Source organism: Idiotropiscis lumnitzeri, chromosome 13 (genome assembly GCF_059441095.1).
Source record: "Idiotropiscis lumnitzeri isolate Australia: NSW breed Sydney's pygmy pipehorse chromosome 13, RoL_Ilum_1.0, whole genome shotgun sequence".
NCBI lineage: Eukaryota > Metazoa > Chordata > Actinopteri > Syngnathiformes > Syngnathidae > Idiotropiscis > Idiotropiscis lumnitzeri.
In genome coordinates this window covers 7,901,771-7,917,757 of record NC_142403.1, presented here as the reverse complement: position 1 = coordinate 7,917,757, position 15,987 = coordinate 7,901,771, and the positions used below count along the sequence as shown (strand labels likewise).

Here is a 15,987-nt window from a genome sequence, read left to right as displayed (position 1 = left end):
ACTGCGTAACATTTCAGTTGGTCATATACTAACACTGTACTGTGTTAACCGACATGCAAAGATTACATACAGATGTATTATACTCCTGTATTCGTCTGTCAGTGGATTTTTTTTCATGTATTCACAATTTCATCGCATTCTGTCATCTTGGCTCACAATTTGTGCTGTTTTGATGTCCACTCTTTCTTCTTATGGCCATGTTTTTACTTTAACACCTCTCCTCCTCATCTTCATCCTCCTTTTTTAAATGCTGTCTGTCTGCCAATGCTTCCCGTCTCTAGCCTCCTAACAAAATGTCTGATGCTCTTTTTCTCAATTTCTTCTTCTACTTGCTTCAGGCTGCTTTACAGGTAAGCAATGTTTGAGCACCCTTTTCCTCGCTACTCAAGACTACGCAAAAGACAAATTGCTCGAAAGATCTGGGCTTTAGTAGATCATCAGAACATTTCTGGATTCCATCATTTTATCAGATTATCACCAAAACTGATTTCTGAGTTACATTTTGTTCTCAATTGCTTTCTCAAAAGAACAACAATGTTTTTATGCGGCTCCACTAGTCTAAATTCTGATTAATATTGGAATATGAATCCATCTGTTTTTGTCCATTTTAGGGATTGGCCATTTTGTCACTTGCTGTCAACTGAAAATGACATCACAGTTGCTCAGGGCTCAGTTAACGACCGATCACAACTGCGATGTCATTTTCACTCGACAGCCAGTGACAAAATGGCCGCCCCCTAAGATGGAGAAAAACAGGCAGATTTTGCTGCGTACTTCATATTGTAAAGAACATTTTATGAGGTGAGTTAGCGTCTACCTGGTGCGATATGTTGTAGTTATGTCGCCACGTTATTTCATTTTATTTCTGCATATTTCCCGAAACAAAAGTCAAAAGAAGGGACATCCACTATTTTCTGAATCATTTTCCCACTATTGTGCATTACTCACCCATGACACGACGGCCACAGTGGAAAGAACATGGCTGCTTTCATGAGGACTTTCCACATCTTGTACTGAGGAAAGGCCGAGTGTGTGTCTGCTAACCTCAACAGCATATAAATGTTTGATGACTGAGCTGTTTAGCACGGTCCCCTTGGATATCGGATCGCCAACACACACACACACAGAAACACACAAACGGGCACGCAGGTGACCTTCAGAGAGTGAGGCCTCATGAGGAGGATCAGTAGCAGTGGCTGTGACAGTTTGGACACACACACACGCACCCCCACACACACACACACACACACACACACAGCCAAAGGAGGAGTTCTATTTGTTTCGGAAATGGGCATGCAGCTTCCAGATGCTACACTTAAAGCTTTTGATGCAGAAGACTCGACCCCTTAAGGGTATCACAAACTATTGTACGCACTTGACAGGATTGTTGAGGATGAAGATTTTCAGTCGTTTCCACTATGTTTGGTATCTGGTGAGTCAGCCTGTGGTGTACATTTGTGTTCATATTTGATTGGGAGCCAGTGCCCATGTCTGTTGAGAAATGTGTTTCTGCCTTACTTTCAGCCTGTTTTTTTTCTCTTTTGGGCCGAGAAGTACATGTTTCTTTTCTTTTTGCTGTGTGACATTTAGGAGATGACGGAGTTCGACTCAGACCACCGAAACTTTTGTGCTTGGAGGTCATCCTCCGTACGTAGTATCACGACATTGATTTCTGTTTGGTTTCCGTTTACTAACCCAACGTTTGGCCATCTTCTCTCCTTTTTCGTACTAACCCACCAAGACTGCAATGCAGTGTCTGTGTACCCGATTGCACCCACGACTGCGCCTTTCATTTAAAAGTGCTACACATGATCATGTAAACGTGTTCATTTTGTGGCATGTTTACTGTGATGCTTCATTGTTTTGACCATTCCGCTGTGGAGCCATGTCATTGGATTTGAAGTCACCGACATTGTTGCATTTCATGCTTTTCTTTCTTTGGTCTCAATAATTAGCGGTGCACACGGTTAAGTGTGTGTGTATGTTTACATGGCCCAAACTTAAGTTACTTTTTGAGGAGTCTCCTCATTCTGCCCAACGTTACCTTTCAGTCGTGTTTCTCCAACAGATGAATTACGTCCCATCTGAAGCAAGAAGTGACAGGTTCAATGTGTGTAGGACTTTTCCTATTGCTTTCTTTTTTCAGGGCCTTTGTTGTGCACCCAAAAATAAACCCCAGTTATCCGAGTGTGTGTCATCCAGATCATGGTAACCCAACAATTCAATGAATTATCGTCCAAGCTTTGCCAGTGCTTTGGGATGAACAGAGATTTGGGCCAAAGAAATTTTCACTGATCCCTGATGTCTTAAATGGTCTTATCCAATACAATACCGTACAGCTTTATTTATATTGCGTTTGTCACAACAGCTGGAGCTGTAACAAAACGTTTTCCATATGGTGTAATAAATTAGCGGGGAATTAGAACCCAAATTCAACCACTTAAACAATAGATACTAGAAGAACAGGAGAAATGGTAGAAAAAGTTTTAAAATGATGCATCTTGGTCTCGTTCTTTTTCATATCAACAAAATCGTGCAAATAAGGGATTACTTCTCTCCATGAAGTGTTCTTTACCCAAGCTGTAATTGCTTGACGGCTCGCTTGCCCTTGATGTAAACTGAGTGCTCAAGGATACACATACTCACGCAGAATGCGTGCATCCCAGTATTCAGCGTCATTTGAAGAAAATGAAGCTGGAGAGGTTTTATCGCAGTGTAACAAAAGAGCAGTGAGGTAGTCGAAGTCATACGAACGGAGTGGAGGTCCCATGACAGCACATCTGATCGTTTGACAGCAGCAGACTGCTTTCACTTCAACTTCAAAACAAGAGTTTTGTGTTGGGAGCAGTGTGACCATCCACATCACTGAACAGCGAGAGTTCACTTGGCACTCAATACACTAAAGAGGTTTAGTGGCTTTGGCAAAACTGCAGACTCACTCATCACCTGAAAGCAATCAGTTGCACCAGTGTTTGCAAGGATTATGTGTTTGTGTCTGTTTTGATTTATTTTCTTCATTCGGGTTGCTTTTTATTCATAATTTCCTTTCCAATCTTTTCCCCCATGTGTAGGACTTCTCAAATGACGACACCAAATTGGAATACAACGTGGATGCGGATAACGGCATCGCCATGGAGGGTTATCTTTTCAAGCGGGCCAGCAATGCCTTCAAGACATGGAATCGGTATGACAGGACCTCCTCTGATAAAAATGAATATGGACACATAAACAATTCAAGAGTAGGTGTGCGAGACCAGGCTTGGTTTGGACCTCTTTATGAATGAAGAGATATATAAAACATTTACTTTTGAATTTAGTTGATTTTGATAGAGCGAATATGATATCACCTTTAATTTGAGGCTCAAAGTAAACCGAACACCATTGAAATGAATTTGCCGTTGTCTTTAAAACTGCAAACCTAGCAGAGGTATGCATTTCAATCTTGTGATCACTTTTCAGGCGGTGGTTCTCCATCCAAAACAATCAGCTGGTTTACCAGAAGAAATTCAAGGTATGTCCGAGTGAGCCAACCTCAACTAGTAGACTGACCATTTACATGACCGCTCAAGGCTCAGATTTTTCAACTCTCTGTTTTATGTTGCCCCAGGACAACCCTACAGTGGTCGTGGAAGACCTGAGGCTGTGCACAGTCAAACACTGTGAAGATTTAGAGCGCCGCTTCTGTTTTGAGGTGGTGTCACCCACCAAGTAAGTGCACACAAAGCAAAATGCACATCAGCCACATTAACCTTTGAGGCACAACTAGTTAACTCTATGAGCACAGGAATCTGTAAACGTAGTAATGTACCGACATCCTACCACATACACACAGTGACACACCTGCTCATACGCATTAAGCAGCAGTTGTGTGACGCTTTTTTTCCCCCAACAGGAGTTGCATGATGCAAGCAGACTCTGAGAAGTTGCGACAAGCGTGGATCAAAGCAGTCCAGAACAGCATCGCCACTGCCTTCCGCGACAAGGGAGATGATGCTGAGGTAAAAAAAATAAATAAATAAATGTGACAAGGCTGACTGCTTGGATGGGAGATTTACATTTTTAAAACACACATGGCTGGCATTACGAGTAATCTTGGAATGGTCAATTAAAAAGGAAAATGTGTTGGAATATCCATTGCATTCCTCGATTTTTAGATGCTAATCATTACATTGTATAAAAATGGGTTAATCCTTTCAACAAATGATGAGTGTTTCTTTGCTGTGTTACCACCACAGAAGCTGGACAGGAAGTCTTCCACATCAACAGGGAGCTTAGACTCCGGCGGGGAACCCAAGGAGAGATCACTAAAAGGCGAGAGCGCCCTGCAGAAAGTCATCGCCATCCCGGGCAACGCTTGTTGCTGTGACTGCGGCCAGCCAGATCCACGCTGGGCCAGCATCAATCTCGGCATCACCCTTTGTATTCAATGCTCTGGAATTCACAGGTGATCACATTGTGATATGGTCAAATATAAAACTTAGTTTCAGATTAATGGAAGCAAAATGACAGTAATTGAAACCCAGCGCAGCCTTTTTAGGAGATAAAGTTAGCGAGGTTGTAATCAACTTTTTGTAAATTTTTCCTCACCTGCAGGAGTCTGGGAGTTCATTTCTCAAAGGTCCGGTCGCTGACTTTGGATTCATGGGAGCCGGAACTACTTAAGGTAAAGAGAGTTAATGTTCATAAACATATGAACAAGAACCATCTAAGACACATTCTCTGTTCCTTCACATAAACTAATTTGCATTCATTCACAATTAAACGTTCTTTTTTTATTTCATGATGTTTAACAAGCGCTCGCAGGATCTGTTCAAACCAAAGGTGCTCTCGTTTTCTCTCTCGCAGCTAATGTGTGAACTCGGAAATGGAGTTATTAACCAGATATATGAGGCTCGGCGAGAGGAGCTGGGAGCAAGAAAACCACAGCCAGGAGACCCAAGGTATCATTTTATTTGGGCCAGATTGTTGCATTCATTTATTTTTTTTTAAACAAGAAGCAAGCTATTGACATACTGTTTTAATTAACTGACTCGATACGAAAACTGCTTTTGACTTGAAATTGCCCGCTATCATTTCTTGGAATGTATTAATGCAGTGATGATGTACTTTTGGTATTTGGCAGCATGCATCAGCCAGTTTTGGAATACAAACTCCTGAATGTTCTGAATTGTCTTTTCTTGTGATTTTACCAGACATGAAGTCGAGGCCTACATCAAAGCCAAGTATGTGGATCGCAGGTTTGTGCGCAGGCCGTCTGATGAGGAGCTTCGGAGCAAGGTGGTGTCCCTCAGTAAACAGGAGAAGAGTCTCAGCAGCAGCTCTGAGCACCTGCCCCCAAGACCGCCGCCGCCCACCCCCAAACTTCGACCTGGTTCCAACACCTCTGGTCAGTCAGGTCAGTGGAACGATACGTTAAAAAGCACCCTCGATGGTAACGCGTGTGTCTTAAACCTACTGTTCAACTTGACTACATGAGTGTAGTGAGGTTTGCGGGTGACAAAGGTGATTACACCTGCACAACGTCTTAAGAGTCACTCTTCCTTCCCTCATCGCTGCCTGTCCCCCCCCCCCCCACCCTGTGCTCAGTGTGCTTTTTGCACCGCTGTGACCAAACATTTTGGCATAGTGTATGTTCTCCGCGAACAGCATATGTCTAAGCTCTGTTTGCCTCCCATTGCCTCTTGTAGTCTCGTCTCCTCCAACGTCAGCCGAGCAGCTACTGTAACTATTTCTGCCTTCGCTCTTTCTCTCATTCTCCTCTCTCCTTCTTTTGTCTCATTTTGTCTCCTCCCCCTGGCTGCTCTTTGCTACCGGACTAATACCTGCTCCACCCGCCTACCTTAAATCGCCGTTCCTACCCACCCACTCCCCCCTGCCTTTCAATACCCTGCGCGACCCAATATCCCATTCCCCAAATCCCATCATCCCTCGCATAGCTGTTGCCAGTGGCTCGGAGGCCCGGCGGGACTCTCTCTTCTGTCCTGACGAGCTTCATTCACTCTTCTCCTACTTTGACAACTCCTCCAAGCTCAGGAGCAGTAAGTATTCACAGTTAATGTTTGGCCTGCTTCTCCATCCCATTTGTCCATTTGGCTCTTGCTAATTGGAGGCTGTGATCCTAACAACCCTTCATCCTCTCGCCTTCTGCTCCCTCATCCTGACTCTTACTAATAGAGGATTTCTTTGTGTAAAGAGAATTATTCCATGTTGTCGGTTTCCTGGGGGAGGCAATGATGCTCACACGGTTGTGGTTCCCTGATTAATATATGTTGTGTCTTCATGTTGTTGTGATATCGAGACCTAATTGTTGAGATCTGTCATCACGCATCCCTTCTTGACACTATATGATCATCCAGAATAATATACACGGTTTTATTCATGGGCACCTATAATAACACGAGGTGTCAGTGAGAGTAAAATCGGTTTGAAATTTGCTCATAAAATTGCCAATGTCTTCTTAGTAATAATATTAAACTTATTAGAGACAATAATTCTAATTCTTAAAACAATATTTATCAAACATTCTAAAATGTTGAAGTTACACTGAATGAACAATTAAGCTCATTGAACATAATTTTTCAGGTTGTTTTACATCCGTGTTCCTCATTGGTGGTCTTTCTCTTTCTCCACAGTCAAAAGTGCAGACAGTGGAATCCAGCATAGTGCTGATGGCAGCAGGGAAATGCTGGCCACTACCCCCTCTAATAGTAGTTTGGCCGATGCAGGTAAAAAAAACAATCCTCACATAGACTTGGCCATCACCTCTAACCTAAACTGAAGGCACATGAACACGAGTGTTTAAGAAAACAAAAACATTGCTTTTTATTAACGCGCAAATGTTGTTTTTTGTCTGGGTGAAGACAAAAAAGCTTTTATTAAACATGTGTCCTTTGAAATGCACCATATGATGAAAGTGAAATATCATTTAAGCTTTTTCATTGGCCAAAATGTGTCTATTTTTTATATTTTTTTTTACATTTTTGCTAGGAAAACATATTTCATGTCAATGTGTGGACATGTCTCAAGATGCTATCATTCTTTCAGTTTGCAAAGTGTGAATCCAAATATTTTGTCTTTATTCTTAAGATGTTGCTGAGCCTCCGCCCATGGCAATGCCGGCCACCCTGCCCCCACCGTCACCTTGTAAGGAGACGGTGTTCTACGAGCCCAAGGAGTACAGTTCAGGTCTTCAGCTCTACTGGGCTTCATGTGCCCGCAGTCTACCTGACATGGCTGAGGCGCTGGCCCATGGAGCCCAAGTCAACTGGGTCAACACGGAAGACGACAAGAGGACGCCGCTCATCATGGCCGTGCGCGGGGTAAGCAGGCTTTAGCAACTCATTGTCTAAATTTGGAAAATAAAAATTATTGCTACTCAGCTATGTAATAATGTATATATCCCTTTTCAATTGTTTGTGTCCAATCTTTCATTCCAGGGCTCATTGGTGACCTGTGAATTTCTGCTCCAAAACGCGGCCAATGTGAATCAGCAGGACGCTCAAGGTCGAGGACCCCTGCACCACGCCACCATGCTGGGACGCACAGGGTTGGTTTTTGGCGCTCTTTGACTCATAGACTAAACTTCGGCACACCATACGTTTAACTTGTCTCACTTTCAGGCAAGTGTGTTTATTCTTGAAAAGAGGAGCCAATCAAAATGCTGCAGACATTGAGGAGAAAACACCGCTGGCCATCGCAGTGGAGGCAGCCAATGCAGACATTGTTACATTGTGAGTGTCATTTAGTTTTTGATCGGTCAATGCTGTCTTGAGCTTTTGTTTATGAACCGTCCCCCAAGCTTTGACTTCGTAAACATCTCATTGGTTTTGTTTAACACGGACTGTCAGCACACATTTCTGCTGGCTACTCCATCATTGTAATGAGATGTGACTCACTGTGAGGGGCTCATTGTCAGTAAATAAACCCTGACAGCGGGATATTATACTGTATCAGAAGGTTTATGGAACAGGTGCTCTGAAAGTGACGATTGACTACACCAACGTGGAGGCCTACCTCACACTTTTGAGGTTTGCTGTTTTCAATCTCAGCTCCTGTGTTGGATGAGTCTGAGCCATCATCCCTCAAGCCTATTTTACATTTTCTTCTGGTTATTTTTTGTCTGCATGAATGAAGGAGAATCCGCCACAAGGTGTCACTATATGCGCATATTGATCTCATCCGCTATTTGGTGCATACAAAGACACAATAGCGTAATGGCCAATCCGAATCATCTCTCATGTGTAAAGCTGCACTGTCCGAAAGGGGATTATTGATCACTGATAAGAATCTTTCTAATGTTATTTTGTTTTTCTCTCTCTCTCTCTCTCCCCGCCCTGCAGGCTGCGACTGGCCAAGATGAACGAGGAGATGCGCGAGGCGGAGGGGCCCTACAGCCAGACAGGTCAATATAACGCCAACGGCCCCACTGAGTTGCAGTACAGGAAGTGTATGCAGGAGTTTATCAGTCTGCAGCTGGATGACACCTAATGCACAGTATTTGCGTGTCACAGGAACAGGCTCAGGGGGAGGGTGGAAAAAAAAACCACAAGGGCCTGCTTGTGAAGTATGTTTCTTGAGGAGGCACATAATTAACAGCGTTTTGTGGTCATCGTAAATGACTGAAATCTTCTTCAGTTGCTTCTTGCAAATTGGAAGCCATTTTTCTTAGGTCACTTCCAGTTAATGGAAAATGATCGCAGCCCGACTTTGTGAGTGACTAGCAGCACCCGGGGATGCTTCAGTGTCAGTTGCAAGCGTACCTTGCTGCAGTATTCTGTTTCAACATGATGCTGAAATATTTACTGACGGCAGCACAATGAAAAGCTGCTCGAGGGTATTAGAAAGAAGCTGCAGCCTCCCTTTCAATTCAGAGTGACCACACTTGCTGAGTTTCGATTAGTTACACAGTATGAAACACCTCAATCTTTGGGCAAATTATTTATCCCTCTTTGGGAATGCATATTTATTCAAATGACTGTCTAGTTCATAAAGTACCGGTAGTGTAATTATACTCTATACTAGGGTGTTGTTTTTTTGCAACGTGTGTCTTTTAATCTTCCACTGCCACTTTATTGTCGAATGTCCAAACATCCAAACATGACACATCCTATCTGTTACGATGTTGATATGCAACAATCTTGATGTCTTATTTTGTTTTCAGGCAATTCTGTAGTGTACGCACTTCAAATGTGCATACAACAATCTTTTATTGAACAGAAAGAAAAACAGATTTGACTGATGTTGTTGGACCAAAGTTTCTCTGGTTTTGATGCTTATGTTATGAGGCATTTGTCTGCGCTCATCCAATGTTATGGCCGCAAATCCCGAATTGTCAGAATAGATTGTGATGGTCGCGATTTGTTGTTTTTCATGCAAATCAGCACAGCTAATTAGCTTTTGATGGCGGCATATGAGGAGGGGGGCTGTCGGATTGAGCAGTTCTACAAATGGACCACATTTTCATCTGGTGTTGCTGCTCCGGCAGCCCCAAATATTTGGACAGCGCACAAGCACTTTGATTAAAGGAGCAGTGTGTAGGATGATGTAGTGTCCCTCATTCACTCACACGTGGGCCTGCTTTTCTGCAACTCCTTTTCCTCAAACGACACAAATGTGTCCACACTCAGTTAAGACGCTCTCAACATGTTTTTGAGCTTATGAACAGCGTCACTCTTGATTATTGTTCTCCATTTATGGACTACAGGTGTCCAATCATTTTTCTCTGGTGCCCGGTCCTCATTAGGTTTCCTAGTTGACAACATCTGGGACTGGTCGCCAGTCAATCAAAGCAAGTGTCTTTTCGTTCACATATTTTACTGTAATTAGGCATTTTTGACTGTGTTAGTGATTGCCTAGATTGCGTTCTATCATGAATCCGAGGATCCCCCCCCCCCCCCCCCCCCCTTACACACTGGCCCTTTAAATGATTATGATGCCGCAGCGCCCTCTGGTGCTCTTTAGGCATCTACGAGACTGTTGATTGCCTTTGCACACAGCTTTTTTTTTTTTCTTCTTCAAGAAGCAATAGTTTGTCACTTTTGGAATAATGAGTTTATGGACCTATGACAAGACGGAAAAGAATTTTCTTTTCTTGGTACGAGCTGTTAAAAAGTGGAATGAAAGCGATGATTAGTGACTGTGGATGCTCGCACGTCTCAAGAGCAGTCAGCAATCACGGAGAGAGGAACACAAACTGGTGATCTGATGCCAACGTCATCGTTTTCACAATCGCTCTTGGTAGATGAGGGCCTCCTCATCAGTCGCCCAATCAGATGACGAATGCGAGACATGTCGCCTCATCCCTGTTTTTTTTTTTTTTCCAACTAAGTGTGCAATCAACGCATTTAAACCTGTATGATTAAAACTTCACAAATTGTAGCTTTTGGAAAAAAATATTTCTGAGTGGCTAATTAAGAGCTTTTGGTTCTTTCGGTTGGTGTATATTCCCACTCCAGAGTTTGTGCCTTTTTTTGTGTTTGCATCTTTCTTGCCCCAACTGTATTTGTTGTCGATACAAGGCTGCACTTTAAACCCAATACAGTTTCTATCAATAAGCTGACTTCCTGTGTGTGCGTGAGTGTCTGCTTGCTTCTTGCTTCTTTCTGCTCCATCTTTTGGTCTCTCTGCGCCTCGTTTCTCTTTGGTATGTGCAGCCACGCCGGCGCTCTGACAGGTATGGCTGACATTTTCTTCTTTTCCCTTCTGCTGCTTCTAAATGTGACCCTTTTGTTTCCACCTTCCTCTGCTGACTGGCTGATCACTTCTCATGTAATGTAATGTCATGTCATTTCCACAATGATGGGATATGACCTAATACGAGGGTCATTCAATAAATAAGGTGTTTTATATAGACAAATATATATATATATATATATATATTTATATATATATATATATATATATATATATATATATGACTTCTAATGCAGATAGACGCTTGCTATTTTTTTTCAGCATAGTCTCCCAGCACTGTCACGCACTTTTCCCATCTGTGCACAAGCTTCCGAATTCCCTCAGCGTAAAAATATTTGGACTGATGTCTCAGCCAGTCGCTCACAACTTATGATGGTGATGATGTTTTATGTATTGTCCCAACAGATAAGGTCAAAGTCCTCGCAATGTCACCCTTCTGTCAGACCAAATGAGGTCATTGACTGATTCGATCACCTCAGGAGACCTCACTTCATCCTCACTACTGCTCCATATTTCTTGAAACTATTGAGCCTAATTTTAGACATTTCTTCAGCTGAAACATGTCGCATCATATTCGGTTGACACTCTGCTATGAATTTCAACTGGTTTGCACCCTCCAGCAACCAAAAACCTGATAACTGACCACTGTTCAATCCTGGGGCATGCTTCTTGGTCGGCCATCTTTGTTAATCACCAAAACTCTTTTCTTTTTTTTTTTTTGTTTGTTTTTTTAATCTGCAAAACAAATGAAATCCATGTGAAAAAGAAGTCAAACTTTAACTGTAAAAATATATATATATTAGAAATCCTTATCCCTGAAAATTCACCTTATTTACTGAATGACCCTCATAGTTTACTGAGTGACGAAAGCAGGTAGATAAGCTCACTATGTAAGGAACAATTCATAAATGATTGAAGTGAATGATGAAATTTCAAACTTTCCTGCGATGTTCCATCTGCTTTAGATGGAATGGGCAAAACTTTTCCTGGGTGGGTTTTTCACATGTTGTGTTCAGATGCTCATATTGGTTAATTTACTCGTAGGAGATTTTTATAAAAAAAGCAGCCTTGGAATTCGGTCAGACTTCCTGTTCAATTACCCTGCGACTTTTAAATGGGTCTTATCACGTAATACAATATCATCCCACCCATCCAATTTAGGGTTGAAACTGGTCTCGAGCGATTTTTTTTTTTCTCCTTACTTCCCAGGAATTGCTAGTGAGAGATGCTGCTATGCACATTAGATGGCAAAGAAAACAACTTTCCATGGACGTTGTTACTGTGTGGGTTTTAGGGCCACGATTTTGAGACCCATGAAATAAATACAAACGTATACCTCAGGATGCACGTGCTTGTAAAATGTTTCAGTTTTCATACAGGCGGTTTTCTCGTCACCAAAATTAATCAGAAACCAAGAAGAAGACGACTTAGCATTCTTGCTGTCATTCTGTCATTGTTTTAAAGCATTTGTTTTACAATTATTTTTCTTTAATTTTGTTCATTTGATCATTTGTCACATCTTTAGAGTTGTGTTTCAATACTCTTTTATGCATATTCAGATTTATCTGGTGATCGATCCACAACCATCTGGCAGTCCATACATATCTCCATCCATCCTTTCGTTCTTTTAATATACAGATCGAAAAATATGTCAACATAGGACGTGGTGTTATTTATTTATTTTGAAGGCAATTGTTTTTGTTTGTCTCGTTACAGGAGATGAAACCTACCAGGACATCTTCCAGGATTTCACCCACATGGCCTCCAATGACCCTGACAAGCTGAACCGCTACCAGCACTACGACCCTCAGAGACCCTGATGATGAACGCCCCTGCAGCCCTCGCTCTTTTGTTTCCAATGTGACACCAAATTGTATTCTTTTGACTTGCCGATGCTGGACACAGGCTGCGCAATCACGTGAAGGACCAATGTTGGACGACGGCCTGAAGTCGAGCAAGTTAAAGGTACGCCATTGAAGCCACTTCAGCTCCTTCGTGTCACCTGGAAACTTGTTCTTTTTTTATTCGAGGCCTTAGTTGGGACCTTTTTATCAAGCTTGTACTTTCATTTGCACAAATCTGTCTTACATGACCACCAGTGTTTACCTCGAGGTAAGTCGTGTGTGTCAACATGTTCGAGATGAATCTGGTGGCGATTGCCAGTGAGGTAATCAATCGACCATGCGATTTTGCTCATGACGGAGGATGAAAACCGCATCCGGCTTTGTGATTTGATATCGCCCGCACATTTGATTTATTTTATTTTTCTTGATTTGACCTTCTGATTTTCAAGTGGACTATGCCGTATACTTTTAACTGAACTTTTATTACAACATGAAGTCTGACTAGAAAAATAGAAGAAAAAAAAATTCTCCCTTTGTGTTATAGTATTGAAACAAGACATCGTCTTTATTTTTGTGCAAGTCCCTCGTGTATGTTTGCGTCCTTGTTGTGTTCAATGTAAAATGAAAAGACAAGTTGGGATTAAAAAAAAAAATCGATATACTGTACATAAACATTGCAATTGTTCACTGGTACTTGAATGAAATTTTTGTATATTCTTTCTCCCTTTTCTTCACATAGTGCTTTTTATATTGTTACATGTATGGCACTGTATATGATTAGCAAAATTATAGCTGGACTTTAATACACAAACTTATGAGTCATTTGTGTTGCTTTGTGTGTGAATAGTTCAAAACTCAATTGGGGTATTTTTGTAATTTCTTGGAGAGGGAAAGTAAAAACTGAGGTGCTCTTTTCCTTCGGCTGGAACTGGGGCCTTCAACAAGGGGAGGGAATTACGACCAGTAACAAATTGCAGTAAGTTTTCGCACAAAACTTTCAGATTTCAACCCCAGAGCAAAGGTCAGGAAAAACTGACTAGAACATCTGAACTTGGTGAATTTCTTTACAGCCACATCCTAGTTATAAGGGGGGAATTTTTAAAAGGAGTTTGATGGGAACATGATCGTTGGCCAAAGGTGTTGGGTTGTAATGTGTGGCGGCCCACACACGCACACACGCCCAAGCTTTGGCTTTGGTTCTGGTTGTTTTCCATGAAGTTTGCGGTGTGCCCGCCTGTGGAGAAATGAAGGGCCACCACATGAGATGTTCCCCTCCATAAAAACATGTTGCAGTCCAGATCTAACTGACCTAAAAGCTTCCACTTATCCCTGGACATACTTTGACTCATTGGACACATTAGGTGCACGTGTCCGTCTAATCAAGCACTTTTATCAAAAATTGTACAAAGGTAATAAAGCTCACTTTAAAATGATGTAACAATATGTTAGTGCTAGTTGTACTTTGTGTTCCTGCAGCGCAAAAGAGACTGTCAATAATGTTCACAGTCAATTGAAAAGTTCCAACTTTCCATGTTCTGGAACTGCTTTGTGCTGAGAATCCAAACAATCAAGTGTGTGCTCTGAATACATTTATTTTTCTTGTACTTCACCGCACATTATTATTATCATTATGTGATCCTTTTGGATCATTTCAACCTGCAGCCATTTGCAATCCGCCTTTTTTCCAGCAGCTTTCCCGACCAGGCGGCAACAGGCGTGTTGCCACTGTTCCAGATGTGCCGTGCATCTGTTTAACCTCACTGTGGAAACTTTTTTTGTTCTTCTCGCTGGAACATGATGACACTGAGGCAGCATTTAAATGTACGCAGATTCATTTTACATTATGTTTCCTAAGCATGGATGGACTCATTAAATGTGCATTGTGAAAAGATTGGGGCAAAATAAGATAATACTCGCTCTGGTTGAAATGTCTCAACTCGGAACTTGCTCTGGTGAGTGTGTCTGCAGATGATGAGTCAGCACTCTTCACGGGCAAGTGAGACATCACTCAGTGGATCTTCAGCCCAGACAAAACTCAATTGAGCTCGGACATGATCACATACACACTTGAGTGAAACTTTTTTTGAATCAGTGCTGTTGACTTGAAGGTCTGCCATTCTCTCGTGGATCAATAAGTGACTCCTTACACGTGGACACCATATGCGATTTTGTTTTTTTTTAATCAAAGTGTCAGTGAATTTCTGACTTGAAGGATGACGTAATTGCTACAATAAAATACAAATAGTGAGAAAATGGGTTTAAGAGCAAAAGACGCTTCAATACAATACCTCCCTAAAAAGTGGTTATCTTATGAGACAAAAAAATAATTTGATGTGGATAAAGTTAGGAGGGGAAGTCATATCTTTCTCTGATAACGTTGGAGAAAGAACAGGGATTACAAAGAAAATGACGTTTTATATGATCAAATTAATTGTAAAGAAAAGAAATTCTGATTTTGAGGTAAAAAAAAATAAAAATAAAATATTGCCAGTAATTTTCGAGAAGGGTTGACTTGTACTTTAGAAGTAAAGTTGCACTAGGAGAAACCTCAATAAAAGTTGAAATAGTGAAGGAAGTCAGAATTTATGAGGGGGCTCATTTGTCATTTTATGGGAATAAAATCAGATGATTTTTGTATTTACAATTAAGTCACAAATAAAGCTATGAATATTCCTTTTTCATTTTATGCAAATTAAGTTCTATTACAATATATGGGATGAACACCTAGATAGGAATAAATTGAATAGGAATTTTAATGCAAATTACATCATGATGAAATTATACGGTAAAAAGTTGTACTTTTCTTTTTATTTCAAATGAATTATGTATTATTACTTTAAAAACGCAAATTAAGATGTAACAGCCTTAGGAGAATCAAATTGTAATTTTACAAAAATAAAGTATTCATATTACAAAACTAAAGCATTACAAGGAGATACAAACTTTTATTTAGATTAGTAGACGTATTCTATGATATATATATATTTTTTTTATGCTTTAAAAAAAATAAAGTGGAGGGTGCCAAAGTTGCAAAAATTGAATTATGTGGGTGGGGCGGTGATTGATTTGATTTGACTAAAATGAAGTTGTGACATCAGCTTTTTTTTTAATGACAATTAAGTATTTCGAACTCAATGAAAAACTAAATTTGACAAGGATTAAACAGGAACAAAATGTACAATCCTTATGAATAAAGTCCCAATATTAAAATAATGACGTTATATTGGGAAAAATGCTGTAACATTACAAGTTAAAGTGTACACCAGTTTCGACATGAGGACAGTCGAGGGGGCTTGAAATGAAATTACGTACACTTAAAATTTGACCAACAATGAAATCATCAACTTCGTCCCATTGTGGATTTAATATCGAACGAGATTATCTGATGAACATACAGGATGGGCCCATCTGAAGGTGATAGAGACGCCATCTGTCACGTCCTTGAGTTGGC

General features: G+C 41.1%; 1 protein-coding gene across 5 annotated transcripts in view; it reads left to right on the top strand.

Moving 5' to 3' along the window:
- acap2b (ArfGAP with coiled-coil, ankyrin repeat and PH domains 2b) overlaps positions 1 to 13,229 on the top strand; it is a 32,460-nt gene extending 19,231 nt beyond the window's left edge. The window contains exons 10-26 of one of the 5 annotated variants that reach the window (XM_088312474.1): positions 339 to 350; positions 1,591 to 1,647; positions 3,072 to 3,184; positions 3,460 to 3,511; positions 3,608 to 3,708; positions 3,893 to 3,998; positions 4,236 to 4,444; positions 4,594 to 4,663; positions 4,846 to 4,940; positions 5,193 to 5,386; positions 5,937 to 6,038; positions 6,633 to 6,725; positions 7,087 to 7,319; positions 7,437 to 7,546; positions 7,620 to 7,730; positions 8,340 to 8,401; positions 12,409 to 13,229. In XM_088312474.1, the coding sequence (XP_088168600.1) occupies positions 339 to 350; positions 1,591 to 1,647; positions 3,072 to 3,184; positions 3,460 to 3,511; positions 3,608 to 3,708; positions 3,893 to 3,998; positions 4,236 to 4,444; positions 4,594 to 4,663; positions 4,846 to 4,940; positions 5,193 to 5,386; positions 5,937 to 6,038; positions 6,633 to 6,725; positions 7,087 to 7,319; positions 7,437 to 7,546; positions 7,620 to 7,730; positions 8,340 to 8,401; positions 12,409 to 12,512 (1,824 nt within the window). In that variant the 3' untranslated portion in view covers positions 12,513 to 13,229. Of the gene's footprint in view, positions 1 to 338; positions 351 to 1,590; positions 1,648 to 3,071; positions 3,185 to 3,459; positions 3,512 to 3,607; positions 3,709 to 3,892; positions 3,999 to 4,235; positions 4,445 to 4,593; positions 4,664 to 4,845; positions 4,941 to 5,192; positions 5,396 to 5,936; positions 6,039 to 6,632; positions 6,726 to 7,086; positions 7,320 to 7,436; positions 7,547 to 7,619; positions 7,731 to 8,339; positions 8,402 to 12,408 lie in introns of all 5 variants that reach the window. The other 4 variants (XM_088312473.1, XM_088312477.1, XM_088312476.1 and 1 more) reach the window with 4 other exon arrangements.
- Positions 13,230 to 15,987: the final 2,758 nt, after the last annotated feature.